Source organism: Chroicocephalus ridibundus, chromosome 29, assembly GCF_963924245.1.
Source record: "Chroicocephalus ridibundus chromosome 29, bChrRid1.1, whole genome shotgun sequence".
Classification (NCBI taxonomy): domain Eukaryota; kingdom Metazoa; phylum Chordata; class Aves; order Charadriiformes; family Laridae; genus Chroicocephalus; species Chroicocephalus ridibundus.
Genome location: NC_086312.1, coordinates 348,517 through 363,920, shown reverse-complemented (window position 1 = coordinate 363,920; position 15,404 = coordinate 348,517). Strand labels below are relative to the sequence as shown.

General features: G+C 59.2%; 1 protein-coding gene across 1 annotated transcript; it reads right to left on the bottom strand.

Annotated features, from left to right (window-relative positions):
* Window positions 1-8,872: 8,872 nt before the first annotated feature.
* Window positions 8,873-14,157, bottom strand: LOC134508005 (olfactory receptor 10H2-like). Its single transcript, XM_063319019.1, has 3 exons — window positions 12,987-14,157; window positions 11,724-12,406; window positions 8,873-11,292 (listed from the first exon to the last, which is right to left on the bottom strand). Exon 3 carries the CDS (start codon window positions 10,602-10,604, stop codon window positions 9,615-9,617), a length of 990 nt encoding a protein of 329 aa, XP_063175089.1. The 5' UTR covers window positions 10,605-11,292; window positions 11,724-12,406; window positions 12,987-14,157; the 3' UTR covers window positions 8,873-9,614.
* Window positions 14,158-15,404: the final 1,247 nt, after the last annotated feature.

The following is a 15,404-nucleotide window of genomic DNA, read 5'->3' as shown; positions in this document are numbered from 1 at the left end:
AGAACGTCACGTTCATTCGTACGTGATTCTGTCGTTGGGTTTCCCGAATGTGTTGCGGGGAGGGGAGGGGGGGTGGTTTATCGTTAAATATCAGTGTGGGAGTGAGTCTGATCTGACGCCTGCTGTTGCCGCTCGGACCCCACGGCCGAAGACAGCAGGAATTCAGACACGCCCCCGCTGAAAGCCACCGCAGGAACTCAAACGGCTCCGATCGATCGCTGCCCGAGCCACAACACAGACACAAACAACGGCACCGGCCCCGATAGCGGCACCGGCTGCTCCAGCCCCGACGAGGAGCGCGGTCACGGCTCCGACTGCCCCAACTCCGGCAGAACCGGCACAAGTTGCCCCGGTGACCAGGAAACGGAAAAAGTCAGGTCCTTCCCTCGCCTCCGGCGACAGAGAGCAGCCCAAGGAGGACAGCGTGGGAGAGGGCTCCTCTGGGGAGAGCCGGGAGAGGGTCCTTCTCAGGTGGAGAAAGGAAAAGGTCCGGCTAAAGCAGAGCCAGGAGAGGGTCCTTCTCAGCCAGCGTTAACACGGGATGAGGACTCGGAGGCAGAGATAATCATCAAATCCTTTTCTATGAAGGATTCTCTGCGAAATACAAGGCAGGACTTCAGTCGTCATGAAGGGGAGACGCTTGTCTCCTGGTTGCTCCGATACTGGGACGACGGAGCTGACACCATAGATTTAGTTGGCAGAGAAGTCAAGCGGTTGGGAAACCTGCCCAAAGGTGGAGGGGATTGATAAAGCGGTTGGGAGAAAGGCAGACGTCCTCAGTCTCGGCAGCTGGTGAGGGGCAGGTAACCCTTCAAGGATGCCATCGAATGCCGTCCGAGCAAACGGACCAGCACGGAAAAAGGAATTTCTCACCTGCGAGAACTGGCTGCGCGAGAGGCGCTTTATAGCAACTGGCCAGCGAACGCAGACCCCGATGAAATGCCGTGCAAGCGACCTCTGTTGAGAAAGTCTGTGCAGAGCGCGCCATCAAATTATGCCCACGCATCGTCACCAGTGGTCTGGGGAGGATCTGGTGCTGATACACCAGCTGTAAATGGGGTGGCCAACAAGGTGCAACAGTGCGAAAACGGTCTCTCCCGTCCCCTTCGTATAGCAGCCGGGGAGGCAATGGCTGAGCAAACGAAGACCATGGTAGAGCAAACTAAGACCATGGTTGATCAAACCAAGACCATGGTTGAGCAAACTAAGACCGTGGTTGATCAAACCAAGACCGTGGTTGATCACACTAAGACCATGGTTGGTCAAACCAAGACCATGGTTGAGCAAATGAAGACCATGGTTGAGCAAACTAAGACCGTGGTTGAGCAAACCAAGACCATGGTTGAGCAAACTAAGACTGTGGTTGAGCAAACTAAGACCGTGGTTGATCAAACCAAGACCGTGGTTGAGCAAAGGAAGACCATGGTTGGTCAAACCAAGACCATGGTTGAGCAAACAAAGACCATGGTTGAGCAAACTAAGACCATGGTGGAGCAAACCAAGACCGTGGTTGATCACACTAAGACCATGGTTGGTCAAACTAAGACCATGGTTGAGCAAACTAAGACCGTGGTTGATCACACTAAGACCGTGGTTGGTCAAACCAAGACCATGGTTGAGCAAATGAAGACCATGGTTGATCAAACCAAGACCATGGTTGAGCAAACTAAGACCGTGGTTGAGCAAACTAAGACCATGGTGGAGCAAACCAAGACCGTGGTTGATCACACTAAGACCATGGTTGGTCAAACCAAGACCATGGTTGAGCAAACGAAGACCATGGTTGATCAAATGAAGACCATGGTTGATCGCGCTAAGACCATGGTCGATCAAACCAAGGCCGTGGTTGAGCAAACCAAGACCGTGGTTGAGCAAACTAAGACCATGGTTGAGCAAACTAAGACCATGGTTGACCAAACCAAGACCATGGTTGAGCATACCAAGACCATGGTTGACCAAACCAAGACCATGGTTGACCAAACCAAGACCATGGTTGAGCATACCAAGACCATGGCTGAGACAGTGGGGAAAATGACTAAGACAACAGCTGAGCAAAATGAGAAAACCGATAAACTTCTCCATGAGCTGCTTGGAAAACTGTCTAAGAAGGGGAAAGACTCCCACCCTTCCCCTGAACAGACCCAGGTTGGGGTCAGTAAGAAAACAACGCCCTCCTCCGAAACCAGCTCAAGGGAGACGGGATCCGCCATGAGATTTCCTGTGGCTTTGCCTCGCGAACTACGGAGAGGACATGAGCAAGTGGGATAAAAAAACCTACTCCAGCCCTGCAGGCCCGAGTGCTTGAGCTGCCAGGCAAAGCAGATGGAAGGAAGAATTTCTGCAGGAGGAGAGCTGCTCCAGTCCGTGGGAAGCGATGCTCCAGCCCTTGCAGGAGCTCGTCTTCTAATTGTCGATGTTGTTCTCGACATCGGAGGTGCCCTGCCTCCAGCCAGGAGGAGGAGAGGGACAACAAGAGTTTATCGGATGGTGTGGATTCGATGGCCTGGCACATTAGAGCCACAAAACCATACAGCCGTTGTGGACACGGGTGCACAGTGCACCCTATGGCCATCGAATCATAAAGGGACAGGATCTGTGACTGTTTCTGGAGCGACAGGTGGGTCTCAAGAACTGACTGTACTGGGGGCTGAAGTGAGCCTGAGTGGGAATAAATGGGAGCAGCATCCCGTTATCACCGGTCCAGATGCCCCGTGCATCCTTGGCACAGACTTCCTCAAAAGAGGGTATTTCAAAGACCCGAAAGGGTGTCGATGGGCTTTTGGTAGAGCAGCTGTAGAGACTGAGGACGGTACACAGCTGTCTGCCTCACCCGGCCTTTCAGCTGACCCTTCGGTTGTGGGACTGCTGAAGGTTAAAGAACAGCAGGTGCCAACTGCTACCACCACAGCGCATCGGCGACGGCATCGCACCGACCGAGACTCCCCGATTCCCATCCAGACCCCGATTCGTCAGCTGGAGACCCGAGGAGTGATCGGCAAGACTCGCTCGCCCTTTAACAGCCCTGTATGGCCAGTGCGAAAGTCTGACGGAGGCTGGAGACTAACGGTAGACTATCGTGGCCCGAAGGAAGATGTGCTGGAACCACGGTATGAACTGGAGTCCACGGCAGCCAAGTGGCATGCTCCAGTTGACATCGCTCACGCGTTTTTCTCTCTTCCTTTAGCAGCAGAATGCAGCCCAGGGTTTGCTTTCACCCGGAGGGACGTCTGATACCCCTGGAACGGACTGCCCCAGGGGTGGAAGCACAGCCCTGCTATTTGCCGCGGGCCGATCCAGACCGCACTGCAGAAGGATGGAGCTCCAGGAGACCCGCAATACATCGATGACATCGTTGTGTGGGCTAACACAGCAGAAGAAGTTTTCCAGAAAGGTAAAAAAATAACTGAGAGTCTTCTGAAAGCAGGTTTTGCCATAAAAAGAGGTAAGGTCAAGGGGCCTGCACAAGAGATCCAGTTCTTGGGAATTAAGGGGCAAGATGGTGGTCACCAGATCCCAACGGATGTGACTAACAGAAGAACATCTATGTCCCCACCTACTAACAAAAAGGAAACACAAGCCGCCCTCGGCGTTGCGGATTTCTGGAGAACGCGTATTCCGGGCTCTAGTGAGATTGTGAAACCTCTCTGTGAAGTGACTCAAAAGAAAAATTAGTTTACGTGGGGTCCTGAGCAACGACGGGCCTTTGAGCAAATTAAACAGGAGACTGTGCATGCAGTAGCCCTTGGACCAGTCCGAACGGGACGGGACATTAAAAATGTGCTCTACACCACAGCCGGGGACAGTGGCCCTACCTGGAGCCTCTGGCAGAAAGCACCAGGGGAGAGTCGAGGTCGACCCCTGGGATTCCGGAGTCGGGGATATAGAGGCTCCGAGGCCAACTGTACCCCAACCGAGAAAGAAACCTTGGCAGCAAGTGAAGGGGTCGGAGCTGCTTCAGAGGCAATCGGTACCGAAGCACAGCTCCTCCTGGCGCCCCATGACCAGTGCTGGGCTGGATGTTCGAGGGGAAACTTCCTCCTCCTCGTCGCGCCACCGATGCCACCTGGAGGACGCGGGTTGCCTTCATCACTCAACGAGCTCGAAGAGGAAACCCGAATTGTCCAGGGATCGTCCAAAGTGACCACAAACCGGCCCGAAGGGCAAAGACTTCACAAGGCCACCTGAGGAGGCGGCGACTCGCGCTGAGGAGGCCCCCACCGCGTAACGAGCTCTCGCACAACGAGAACCCGTCTGCTCCGTTCGCGGCCGGGTCTCGCCGGATCGTAGGAAAGCGTCGCAGGCGGGGAAGCCGCCGCAGGGAGCCCTACGCGACCGGGCGCAGAAGCTGCCGAAGGACGAGGTGAACGGAGGCGATTCGCGGAGGCGAAAGCCGTCTGGCTGGCCTTAGGCATCGCCGAAGGGGCAAAGCGGCCAGTCCTCTGGCTCTCTACTGACTCGTGGATGGTGGCCGACGCTCCGGGGGGGGCGGTGGAAGGGGTGGAAGCGGAGCAGCTGGCGGCATGGGGGTAAAAACCCGTCTGGGCTGCTGAATTGTGGCGAGATGTTAGTGTTAAGGGATATGGTGTAAGGGAGAACTTCATAGAGTGGAGATGACGGTTGGACTCGAGGATCCCAAGGGTCTTTTCCAACCTACGTGATTCTATAAAAAAAAAACCAAAAATAAGATCTTCTATTCTAAGATATTGCTGATCGTCTTGGAAAAACTAGCCGTGGAAGTACGTCCCGTAGGTGCCCACGTACCCACGAGTCGAGCCGCTGAGGAGCGTCGCAACAACCAGCCAAGTGGATAAGGCTGCTAAGATTGTCTGGATGGATTCAGAGCGGGAACATAAAGGTGAACCTTTTTGAGCCGGGTGGGCCCATGACACTTCAGGTCATTGAGGATGGGAGGCGACGGGGATAAACGGGCCCGTGACCGAGGGGTGGATTTAACCACGGAGGCTATTGCGCGGGTTATCCGCGAACTGCGAAACGCGCGCCGAAATCAAGCAAGCTAAACTGGTTAAAACCTTTGCGGCGTGGGGGACGATGGGTAAAATAGAAGTACAGGGAGGAGGTTGGCAAATGGACTCCACCACACTCCCCCAAACCCGCCAGGGGAAGCGTTACGTGCTTACTGTGGTGGAAAGAAGCACCGGGCGGTCGGAAACCAACGCCGTGCCCTGCGCCACTGCCCGGAATACCGTCCCGGGCCTTGAAAGCCAAGTCTTGCGGCGCGGTGATACTCCAGAAAGAATCCAGTCAGACAACGGGACTCATTTCAAAAATAATCTTAGAAGCGCTTGGGCAAAAGAAGGTGGCACCGAGCGGGTACGTCACATCCCTCGTCACGCCACCAGCTCCCGGGAAAGTTGAGCGCTACGATGGGTTGTTAAAAACCACCCTGAAGGCAATGGGTGTTGGATCCTTTAAGGATCGGGACAAGCCTTTAGCACAAGCCACCTGGTTAGTTAACAGCAGGGGATCCATCGAGCGAGGCGGTCCTGCTCAATCCGACCTTTTACATTAAATAGAAGGGGGAAAAAGTCCCCCTGGTGCACGAAAGGAATATTTTGGGGAAAACCGTTTGGCTTTTTCCTGCCTCAGGCAAAGCCAAACCCATTCGTGGGACTGGTTTTTGCTCAAGGACCTGGCGGCACTTGGTGGGTGACGCTGGAGAATGGAGAAACTCAACGTTTACCCCCAAGGAAATCTGACCCTGGGTGAGAAGACTTAATTCCGACCTGTGTGATATTTATTGTTACGGGGTACTAACGGTGCCCTATAAGTGTTTTTTGGGATAACGCAGGGGTGACGAAACCTGAACCAGCTTCACCAAGTGACGCCCAGCGCAACTCTTTGAGATGGACGCGCCGCCCGCGGGCACGGACCACGCTGCATTTCATTCAGCCCTGAGAACTTCATTCATCTTTCCTACCCTGAGATCCCGCTGTGAGAGATGAAACTCTACAGTTATGAGCTAAATATATAAATAAATATACATGGTGTGCGGATGGATTTGGTAGATAAAGCGTTAGTGATCTGAGCGTGACGCAAATGGTACGGAATGTCCCGCTTTGAGGTAAAGCGGAACCAACGTTCTGTTCAGTCGTTTCAAGTCATTTTTAGTTCCTTAGCTCGGCCTCTTCTAACTCTCCGACATGAACACCACGTCGTGTCGAAAGCGGTTCGTTCAGGGCCATAAGGCCGTTTGCGCCGAGGAATGGTGCGCAGAGAGGCTCTGGCTTATACTTATCGTTATTAACGACCAAGGTCGGCTCATTTCGTTATTCGCCCCGTTGGAGGGTCGGAAGAGGGGAAGAACAGAGGGGTCCCGCCCGCCGGGAGGAGGGGACGGGACAGATGACCCCAAATTGACCAGCTGGGGTATTCCATCCCATCTGCATCACGCTCAGTATAAAAGCCGAGGGATCAAAAGGGTCAACTCTCTCCCTTCAGTGGTCGACGTCCGAGGAAGACCCTGTCTGTTCCTCTGCTTTCAGTCCCGATCTGTGCGTTCCTGACTCCAGATCCGGAATCCTGCTCCTGTCCGTCGCTGACTCCAGTCTGGGACTTTCCCTGGGCCTGCTGGCGACTCGACAGCCATCCTGGGAGCTGGATGCGGTTTTGTACGTGTGGCATCCTTTTTTGTAAATTATTTTTTTATTATCATTTGTTATCCTGTTACTTATTAATATTTGCATTCGAGTAGTTTAGTTCTTTTTTCTAAGTGCGTAAATCTCCCCATCTCTTCCTCTCCTCTCTTTGGAGAGCGAGGGGGAGGACGGCCACCTCTCATTCTGACTGGCCAATCCGGCCAAAAACCACGACAACCGTTTATCTGATGTTTGGTTCTGCCTTTTCCCACCGGAGCATCTGTCCCTCCTCCCCCAGACAATTGGCAGCGAGACGTCCAAGCCCTGATTCGGCCCCCGACTGCCTCGCCAAGGCCCTCGAAACTCCATCAGAATATTGGCTGTTATTTCTCTGCCCTTTTCCCTACCCGGAAAATTTAACCTTTTCTTTTAAATCCCTGAGCGGAGAGGAGAAGATCCACCTCCCAGCCTGAAGGGGAAGAGCCCCGTGATCGCAAAGACATGCAAACGTATGCAAATAGCACAAGGGGTCTGCCGACCCTGGAAGTGTCCCCAGGAGGTGTCCACCTCCTCTGCTTTCCCTGGCGACGGAATTCAATTCTCTGAATTTCAGACCCAGCCTTAGGACCCGCTCGTCGCCACTGGAGTTTTCCAGCGTCTCCGCTAGGGAGTTCCGCAAAAGGTAAAGCGAATTTCAAAACTGGGACGCGATTTGCCTGGAGGGGCTGGGAAGTTTGGTCACGGGGTGCACGCGAGCTTTGGTGTCGCAGGGAAAGGACGTCTCCAGAGACGAGGGGCAGCGACATGGACGGTGGGATTGAGCGCGCCCTCAGCAAGTTTGCCGACGACACCGAGCTGTGTGTGGGGCGGCGGACACGCCGGAGGGAAGGGATGCCATCCAGAGGGACCTGGACAGGCCGGAGAGGTGGGACCCCGCCAACCTCATGAAGTTCAACAAGACCAAGTGCAAGGTCCTGCACCTGGGTCGGGGCAATCCCAAGCACCGATAGAGGCTGGGTGGCGACTGGCTGGAGAGCAGCCCTGAAGAGAAGGACTTGGGGGTGCCGGTGGACGGGAGGCTCCACGTGAGCCGTCAGCGTGCGCTAGCAGCCCAGAAAGCCCATCGTATCCTGGGCTGCATCGGGAGAAACGTGGCCAGCAGGTCGAGGGAGGTGATTCTCCCCCTCTGCTCCGCTCTCGTGAGACCCCACCTGGAGCACCGCGTCCAGTTCTGGAGCCCCTGCTACAAGAGAGACACGGACGTGCTGGAACGTGTCCAGAGAAGGGCCCCGAGGATGATCAGAGGGCTGGAGCACCTCTCCTGTGAGGACAGACTGAGAGAGTTGGGGTTGTTCACTCTGGAGAAAAGAAGGCTCCGAGGAGACCTTAGAGTGGCCTACCAGGATCTTCAGGGGGCCAACAAGAAAGCCGGGGAGGGACTTTTTAGGATGTCGGGTCATGGTAGGACTGGAGGGAATGGATTAAAACTAGAGCTGGGTCGATTCAGACTGGACGTTGGGAAGAAGTTCTTCACCATGAGGGTGGTGAGACAGTGGCCCAGGTTGCCCGGAGAGGTGGTGGAAGCCCCATCCCTGGAGGTGTCCAAGGCCAGGTTGGACGGGGCTCTGAGCAACCTGCTCTAGTGGGAGATGTCCCTGCCCAGGGCAGGGGGGGTTGGAACTAGATGATCTTTAAGGTCCCTTCCAACCGTGACAATTCGACGATTCTATCTCGGTCCCTGCTCCGGTGGCCTTCCCGAGGGCAGAGGGCTGCGTGTCCGTCGCCGTCGGCCATGCCCGCCATCGCTCTCAGAGCCCCCCTTCCTGCAGCGCTGCATGCGTTAGGAAGGGAGGAGATGCGGTTTGCGATCCTCAAATCCACTTACAATGAAAAATAAAGACGGTCGGTGCCTGTCGAGAGCCGGAGCCACCGGCCCGCGCCTTGCTGTGGATTGTTCCGCGGGCAGAAGCGAAGAGAAAGCCAAAAACCCACCACCGTGTGCTATGCCGCGGCTATCCGCATGGATGTAAGGGATAAAGGTCTCTCTCCGAGTCATCTTTCACCCGCCGGGAAGCCCAGAAGAGCACTGGGACGCTCACACTTGCCCCATGAGAGGCCTCCAAGGCCCCGCTTCTCCAGGAGCCTCGCTGCCCGCGCGTACGTTTTGGATAAACAGGGCCGCAAATAGGTTAAATCAAACCAAATCAAACCAAAAGAGACTTGTGTTGTGAAGGGCCTTTTTAATGCCACCTTTAATTGCCTCAGACAAGCGGGGACTTTCAAAGCAGCAGAGGGGAGAGTTGCGCTCGTCCCCGAGGGGTTTCGAGTTCGCGACGTGCCGAAAGAGGAACAAACCAAGAGGGAACCGCTCCAAGACCTTCTCCAACCACCCACTGGGATTAAGCCGCCGTGGAACCGTCCTCTGTCCCTTCGAACATGGAGCATGGGCCCGAGAGCGCGGGAACCAACGGCGAACCGTTGATGTTGACGCACGGGGTGTAGGGGACCAACAGGATTTGTTTGTGACAGTAACACCGTTAAGGGGCCGAGGCCGAGGAGGCCCCGGAGATGCTGGGAGGGCTGGAGCCCCTCTGCTGTGGGGCCGGGCTGAGCTGGGGGGGTTCAGCCTGGAGAAGAGAAGGCTCCGGGGAGACCTCGGAGCCCCTTCCAGTCCCTAAAGGGGCTCCGGGAAAGCTGGGAAAGGACTCTGGATCAGGGAGGGGAGCCGTGGGACGAAGGGGAAGGGTTTTAAGCTGAAAAAGGGGAGATTTTGGTTAGATATTAGAAGAAATTCTTGGCTGTGAGGGCGGTGAGCCCCTGGCCCAGGTTGCCCAGAGAAGCTGTGGCTGCCCCATCCCTGGAGGGGTTCAAGGCCAGGTTGGAGGGGGCTTGGGGCAACCTGGTCTGGTGGGAGGTGGCCCTGCCCAGGGCAGGGGGGTGGCACTTTAAGGTCTCTTCCCACCCAAACCATTCCATGATTTCTATGAATCACCAAAGGAAAAAAAATGAGAAGAAAAACTAGCGATAACCACTCCTGTAGCTGAAACTAGAGCCCGGCCAAAAATTCGCATTCCTGACGGTGAAACTCTTCCGCAGGGATTTCCAAAGGGCATTTTTTAAGTCTCTGCTTCGCAGACTGAAGATGATGGGACTGAGGAAGGGGGTGAAGACCGTGTAGGACACATCAAGGAGAGCACCTGCTGGGGCGGCGCGGGGCGACCTGCCTTGCAGGTAGATGACGGAAGCGCAGCCGTAATGGACCACCACGACGGCGACGTGGGAGGCGCAGGTGGAGAAGGTTTTGCGCCTCCCTTCCGCTGAGGGCATCCGGAGGATGCGGGCAAGGATGAAGGCGTAGGAGAGAAGGATGAGCAGAAAGCAACCCAACAAGGCAGCGGCGCAAAGGACGTTGACTACGGCGGCAACCACCTCGCCAGCAGCGCAAGCCAGCTGGAGCAGGGGGGGCACGTGGCAGAAGAAATGGTCAATCTGGTGGGACCGGCAGAAGGGTAACTGGAAGACGGCGCAAGTCACCAGCAGCCCCAGGAGGCCCCCGCCCAGCCACGAGGCGGCCACCAGCTGGATACAGACGCGGGGGGTCACGAGGGTGTTGTAACGCAAGGGGTGGCAGATGGCCACGTAGCGGTCGTAGCCCATCACGGTCAAGAGGAAAGAGTGCGTGAAGCCGAACGTGAAGGAGAAATGCGTTTGGGCAGCGCAGCCCAGGAAAGAAATGGCTCGGGTTCCCGGCACCAACCCAGCCAGCATCTTCGGGGTGATGGAGAAGGTGTAACAGAGCTCCGAGAAGGAGAGGGCGCCGAGGAAGAGATACATGGGCGTGTGCAGCCCCCGATCCGCCCTGATGACAACCATTATCACCGTATTCCCAGCCAGGGTGACCACGTGCATGAGGAGAAACAGCACAAACAACGCGACCTGGAGCTCGGGGAAGTGGGAAAAGCCGGTCAAAACGAACCCCCTCGGGGTGGTTCGGTTGTCCCTCGGCATTTGCGCTTTGTCGGCGAAGAGCACGTTTTTAACCAGCAGCGCCTACCTCAGACCTAAATTCCTGCTTTGTCTCTGTCTCCCGCAAGAAATGACGTGGAAATCGCCGCGTACGCCTGAGATCTGCCAGACCGTTTCGTTGCCCGGCGGTATCTCAACGTACCTTCGGGGTTTCCGTCCTGGGACAGACGAGAAGAACTCGGTAACGGCAGTAATTTACGTGAAACTCAGTCCCGTCCCACGCCGGCGCTCGACGGCCGAGCCGAGAATAGCCCGGAATCGCTGAGGTTGGAAAAGACCCTCCCTGAGACCATCGAGCCCGACCGTAAACCTCACCCTGCCAAGTCCCCCCCTAAACCGTGCCCCTAAGCGTCAGCCCCACGCGTCTTCTAACGGCCTCCGTCTTTAGCCAAACCCCTGGTGCCTCTGTGGGGGTCGGTGCCGGGGCTTTGCAGGCGACGGATTTCCTCCAATCCATCTGGAAGAGCAAGAGGGGGGGGGCTCTACGTGAGCGGAAGAGGAGCGTGGGGAGCCGCGGCCGGGTGCGAGGACGGATTCTGGGGGACGTTCCCCCTCTTCGGGCTGAATCTCCCTGCGGACGCCCCGCTCCCGCGTCGAGGGCGAAGCACCTTCTCCTCCTCCGCCGCTGGGTCGTGCTGCGTCCCCCCGCTCCCAGAGGCGCCGGCCGCCACTGGAAAGAAGAAAGGAGAAGAGCGGGAAGAGCGTCGGGTCCTCCCTCGGTGGGCTCGGGGGAGGCCGCCGCGAGAAGGCGCGGGTTCGCGGCCGCGGGCGCCGGACCTCCCTCAACCTCTCCACGCTCCCTTCGCTCTCACCCGGCATCTGCGCCCACCCGGAGCCGCTCGGGGGGCGGCGGGGGGGGGGGGGGGCTCTCGCAGGGGGTAGACACCCTACAGCGGGATGAACTCGGATCCTTCAGCCCGTCAGCAGGTCTGGGCAAGGGGTGGGAGCGACGCCAGGGCAGAGCGGCGCGGTCGGCAGTCCCACCGGAGCCGCGCCTCGAGGGGGATGTCTCCCCCAACTCCGGACGGCCACCGTTTCTCTCCTTCCCGAGGGGAACGGGCGTCTCTTGCGGGGACTCGTCCGATGGCATCCGTCACTTACCTTCAGCGGGGACGGCGGCTCCTCACGCCGCCCCAGGGCTCCTCGTGCTCCGGGAGGTCCAGCTTGAAGGGCTGCCTCTAGGCAGGGGGTGGGAGAGGGGGGTGTTGGAAAGTAGAGAGACGCCCTTTGACGTCCCGGTCCCGGGAACCGTAGGAATTCCCCGATGCTTTCCAAACCCCGGGGGGGGGGGGTTCCTGCTGGCTGCTTTGGAGGCCCGGGGCTGCGGGAGGAGAAGGCGCTCCCCGACCTTCAGCGGTTCTCCACCCAGCCGGGTGGCAAAGGACGAGGTGAGGACGGGGGTGAGGAGCCCGCGCTCTTCCAGGAAGGACGGAAACGCCAAGCAAGGGCCCGATCGGCCCCGGGATGATCCCTTCTGCCTTCTCCCCCCGCTGCGTGTACAGAGGGACTTAAATAGGTTTTTTTTTGGGCACGGGGGCGGGTGGAGGCACTGGGTTGAGCGTCATCATCCGAAGTCAAGTGACACCTGGCTCGTACAGAGGTCCCTGACGGCAGCAGGGGCTGAAGATCTCGCGCTCCCTCGGTGCAGACGCCTGGGGACGTGTCGGGGCTCAGCCCCGGCGGGGGGAGGAGGAAACGCGGCTCCCTCCCGTCCTTTCTCCGGAGGCGACGCGTTCCCAGGTGGGGCCACACCGACGGGAATCCTCCCGGTGCTTCTCCGGAGGCTGGCGATGCGGATGAAATCTCTGCTCGGGGGCTCCGGAGGTGACGCCGTTCCACCCCCCCACCACCACCACCACCCCCCGGCCCCGGGAGAAGCACCGCGGCAGCTCCGGCAGCTCCAGGCCGCCCTCGGTTTTCTCGAAGATCTCAAGGGTTGAGACCTTTTAGCTCGAAAAAAAAAACAAAACCAACCCAAATCCCTGGCTTTGCGCCAAGAAGGGACGGGAAGGGCCGTTTCCCGCGGCTCCCGGCGCGACGTCGCGTCTTCCCATGGGACAACCGGGCACCACGGGCCCAGCCGGGAGGTGCCACCTCCCACCCCTTCCCACCAGCCCAAGGCCTCGGGGCGGCAAGAGGAGCTCGGCGCCGGTCTGAGATGCTTTTTCGCGCCCTTCCTTCTAGAAGCGTTGGGCGAGGACTCATCTCTAACTCCAGAAGTCCTCTGGGGGAGGTATCTCGGCCGAGCTGGTCCCTCGGCTCTCCGGAGAGCTGGAAAAGCTCTGGGGCCCAGGCGGCCGGGCCACGAACCGTCTCTCCAAGATCTAGGTGGCCACTTGTGGGGTCTGAGACGCCCCAACCTACCCCTTGGTGACTACCCAGAGAGACGGGGCGACCAGCTCTAGAGCGGATCCGGTGCGTGGAACCAGGATGGATGGAGCTCCAGGCCGGTGGCCTCATGGCAACCCTCTGCAGCGTCAGCCAGAGCTTCTGATGGAACGCTCTGGACCTGGATGTGGTTCTCCAGAGCTTCGGAAGGCGCGGGACAGGCCGAGAGCTTCTCAAAGCTCCCCGGGCTCCAGCTCCACCTCGGCGTGTGGTTGTCGGAAGGTGCCTTCATCACCGCGGCTCCCGGTTTGCGGCCCCTTTGGGAGGGCCTTTGGGAGGATGCCCTTTGGTGGGCATCCAACCCCAAGCTGTCGTCCCCGCGTGGCTCCTTGGCTCAACAGGCCTCCAGCCCGGTGGCCGCCCATCCCCCGGGCCCTGCACCTTCCCCACCATTGTCCCATCGTCCACCCCAGGTGCCTGCGCCTGCCCCCGGGGGGACAGGGAGGACAGTGACGGGGACAGCGAGGACAACGATGGGGGACAACCAGGACAATGATGGGGGACAGCGAGGACAGTGATGGGGGACAACCAGGACAATGATGGGGACAACCAGGACAATGATGGGGGACAGCGAGGACAGTGATGGGGACAGCGAGGACAATGAGGGGGGACAACCAGGACAATGATGGGGGACAGAGAGGACAGTGACGGGGACAGCGAGGACAATGAGGGGGGACAACCAGGACAATGATGGGGGACAGCGAGGACAAGGATGGGGACAACCAGGACAGTCATGGGGACAGCGAGGACAATGATGGAGGACAGCGAGGACAATGGGGACAGTGAGGACAATGATGGGGGACAGTGAAGACAGTGATGGGGACAGCGAGGACAACGGTGGGGGACAGCGAGGACAACGATGGACGAGAGTGAGGACAATGATGGGGGACAACCAGGACAGTCATGGGGACAGCGAGGACAACGATGGGGGACAGTGAAGACAATGACAGGGGACAGCAAGGACAATGACAGGGGACATCGAGGACAAGGATGGAGGAGAGTGAGGACAACGATGGGGACAACCAGGACAGTGACAGGGGACAGTGAGGACAGTGACGGGTCCCGAACCCCATCCCCGGTGTCCCCTGACGTCCCCCCGGGTGAGTGTGTGTGTGTGTCCCCTCCCCCCTCCCGCCCCTTGCCCTCCCCCTCCGCCATCCATCCCCCCCCCCCCCCCGCGACCACGGAGCCGCCGGGGGTGCAAGGGCCTTGGCAGGGGCGTGCGAGGGGGTGTGCGAGGGGTGTGCGAGGGGGTGTGTGAGGCCCGGGAGAGCTGTGCGAGGGGGTGTGCGAGGGGTGTGCGAGACCCAGGAGAGCCGTGCAAGGGGGTGCGCGAGGGGTGTGCAAGGCCCAGGAGAGCTGTGCGAGGGGTGTGCGAGGGGGTGTGCGAGGGGTGCGCAAGGGGGTGTGCGAGGGGGTGTGCAAGGCCCGGGAGAGCTGTGCGAGGGGGTGCACGAGGGGTGTGCGAGGGGTGTGCAAGGGGGTGCACGAGGGGGTGTGCAAGGCCAAGGAGAGCCGTGCAAGGGGTGTGCGAGGGGGTGCACGAGGGGTGTGCGAGGGGGTGTGCGAGGGGTGTGCGAGGGGTGTGCAAGGGGGCGTGCAAGGCCGGGAAGAGCCGTGCAAGGGGGGGTGCAAGGCTGTGGCCGTGCAAAAGGGGCGTGCAAGGGGGGGGGTGCAAGGCTGTGGGCGTGCAAGGGACGTGCAAGGCCGGGAAGAGCCGTGCAAGGGGGGGGGTGCGAGGCTGCGGGCGTGCGAGGGGCGTGCGAGGCCCGGATCAGCCGACCCCCCCCCGCCCCCCACCCCCGCCCCCCCCCACCAGCGACCACTCCCAATTTCTCTCTATTTTATGTTAAAATCATTTTACATGTAAAATACAAAAATACGCCCCGCGGGGGGGGGGGGGGGGGGCCGGACCCCGACCCCCCCCCCCCCGTGACCTCCCCCCCTCCCTCAGGCTCCCCCCCCTCCGGCCAGGGGACATGGTGATGGGGGGGGGGGAGGGGGGGGCTGCGCTCTTTCCCCCCCCCCCCGAGGTAGTCAGAGCGATGGGGGAGGGGGGGGCAGCGTGTCATGGCGGGGTGGGGGGGGGGGTTGAACAGTGCTTTTGGGGGGGGGGGTGACAGTGTGTTTGGGGGGGGGGTGACAGTGTGTGACAGGCTCAGATTGGCACGGGGTGGGGGGGAGGGGGGGGGTCCTCTCTCATATTTTGGGGCCACACAGGGCTGCTCCGGTCCCCGCCCCCCCACCCCCCCCCCCCCCTAAAAAAAAAAGCCCCTTGTGGGGGGGTGGGGGACCCTCATGCCTCACCCTGCAGCCGGGGGGGACATTAGTGTCATGGGGGGGGGGGGCGGTGCTGGGGCACCCCCCCCTGTAGTGGGGTACAGCCCTGGGTAA

Coding starts and splice junctions, on each gene's coding strand:
- LOC134508005 (XM_063319019.1), bottom strand. CDS start 10,604: ATGCCGAGGGACAACCGAACCACCCCGAGGGGGTTCGTTTTGACCGGC.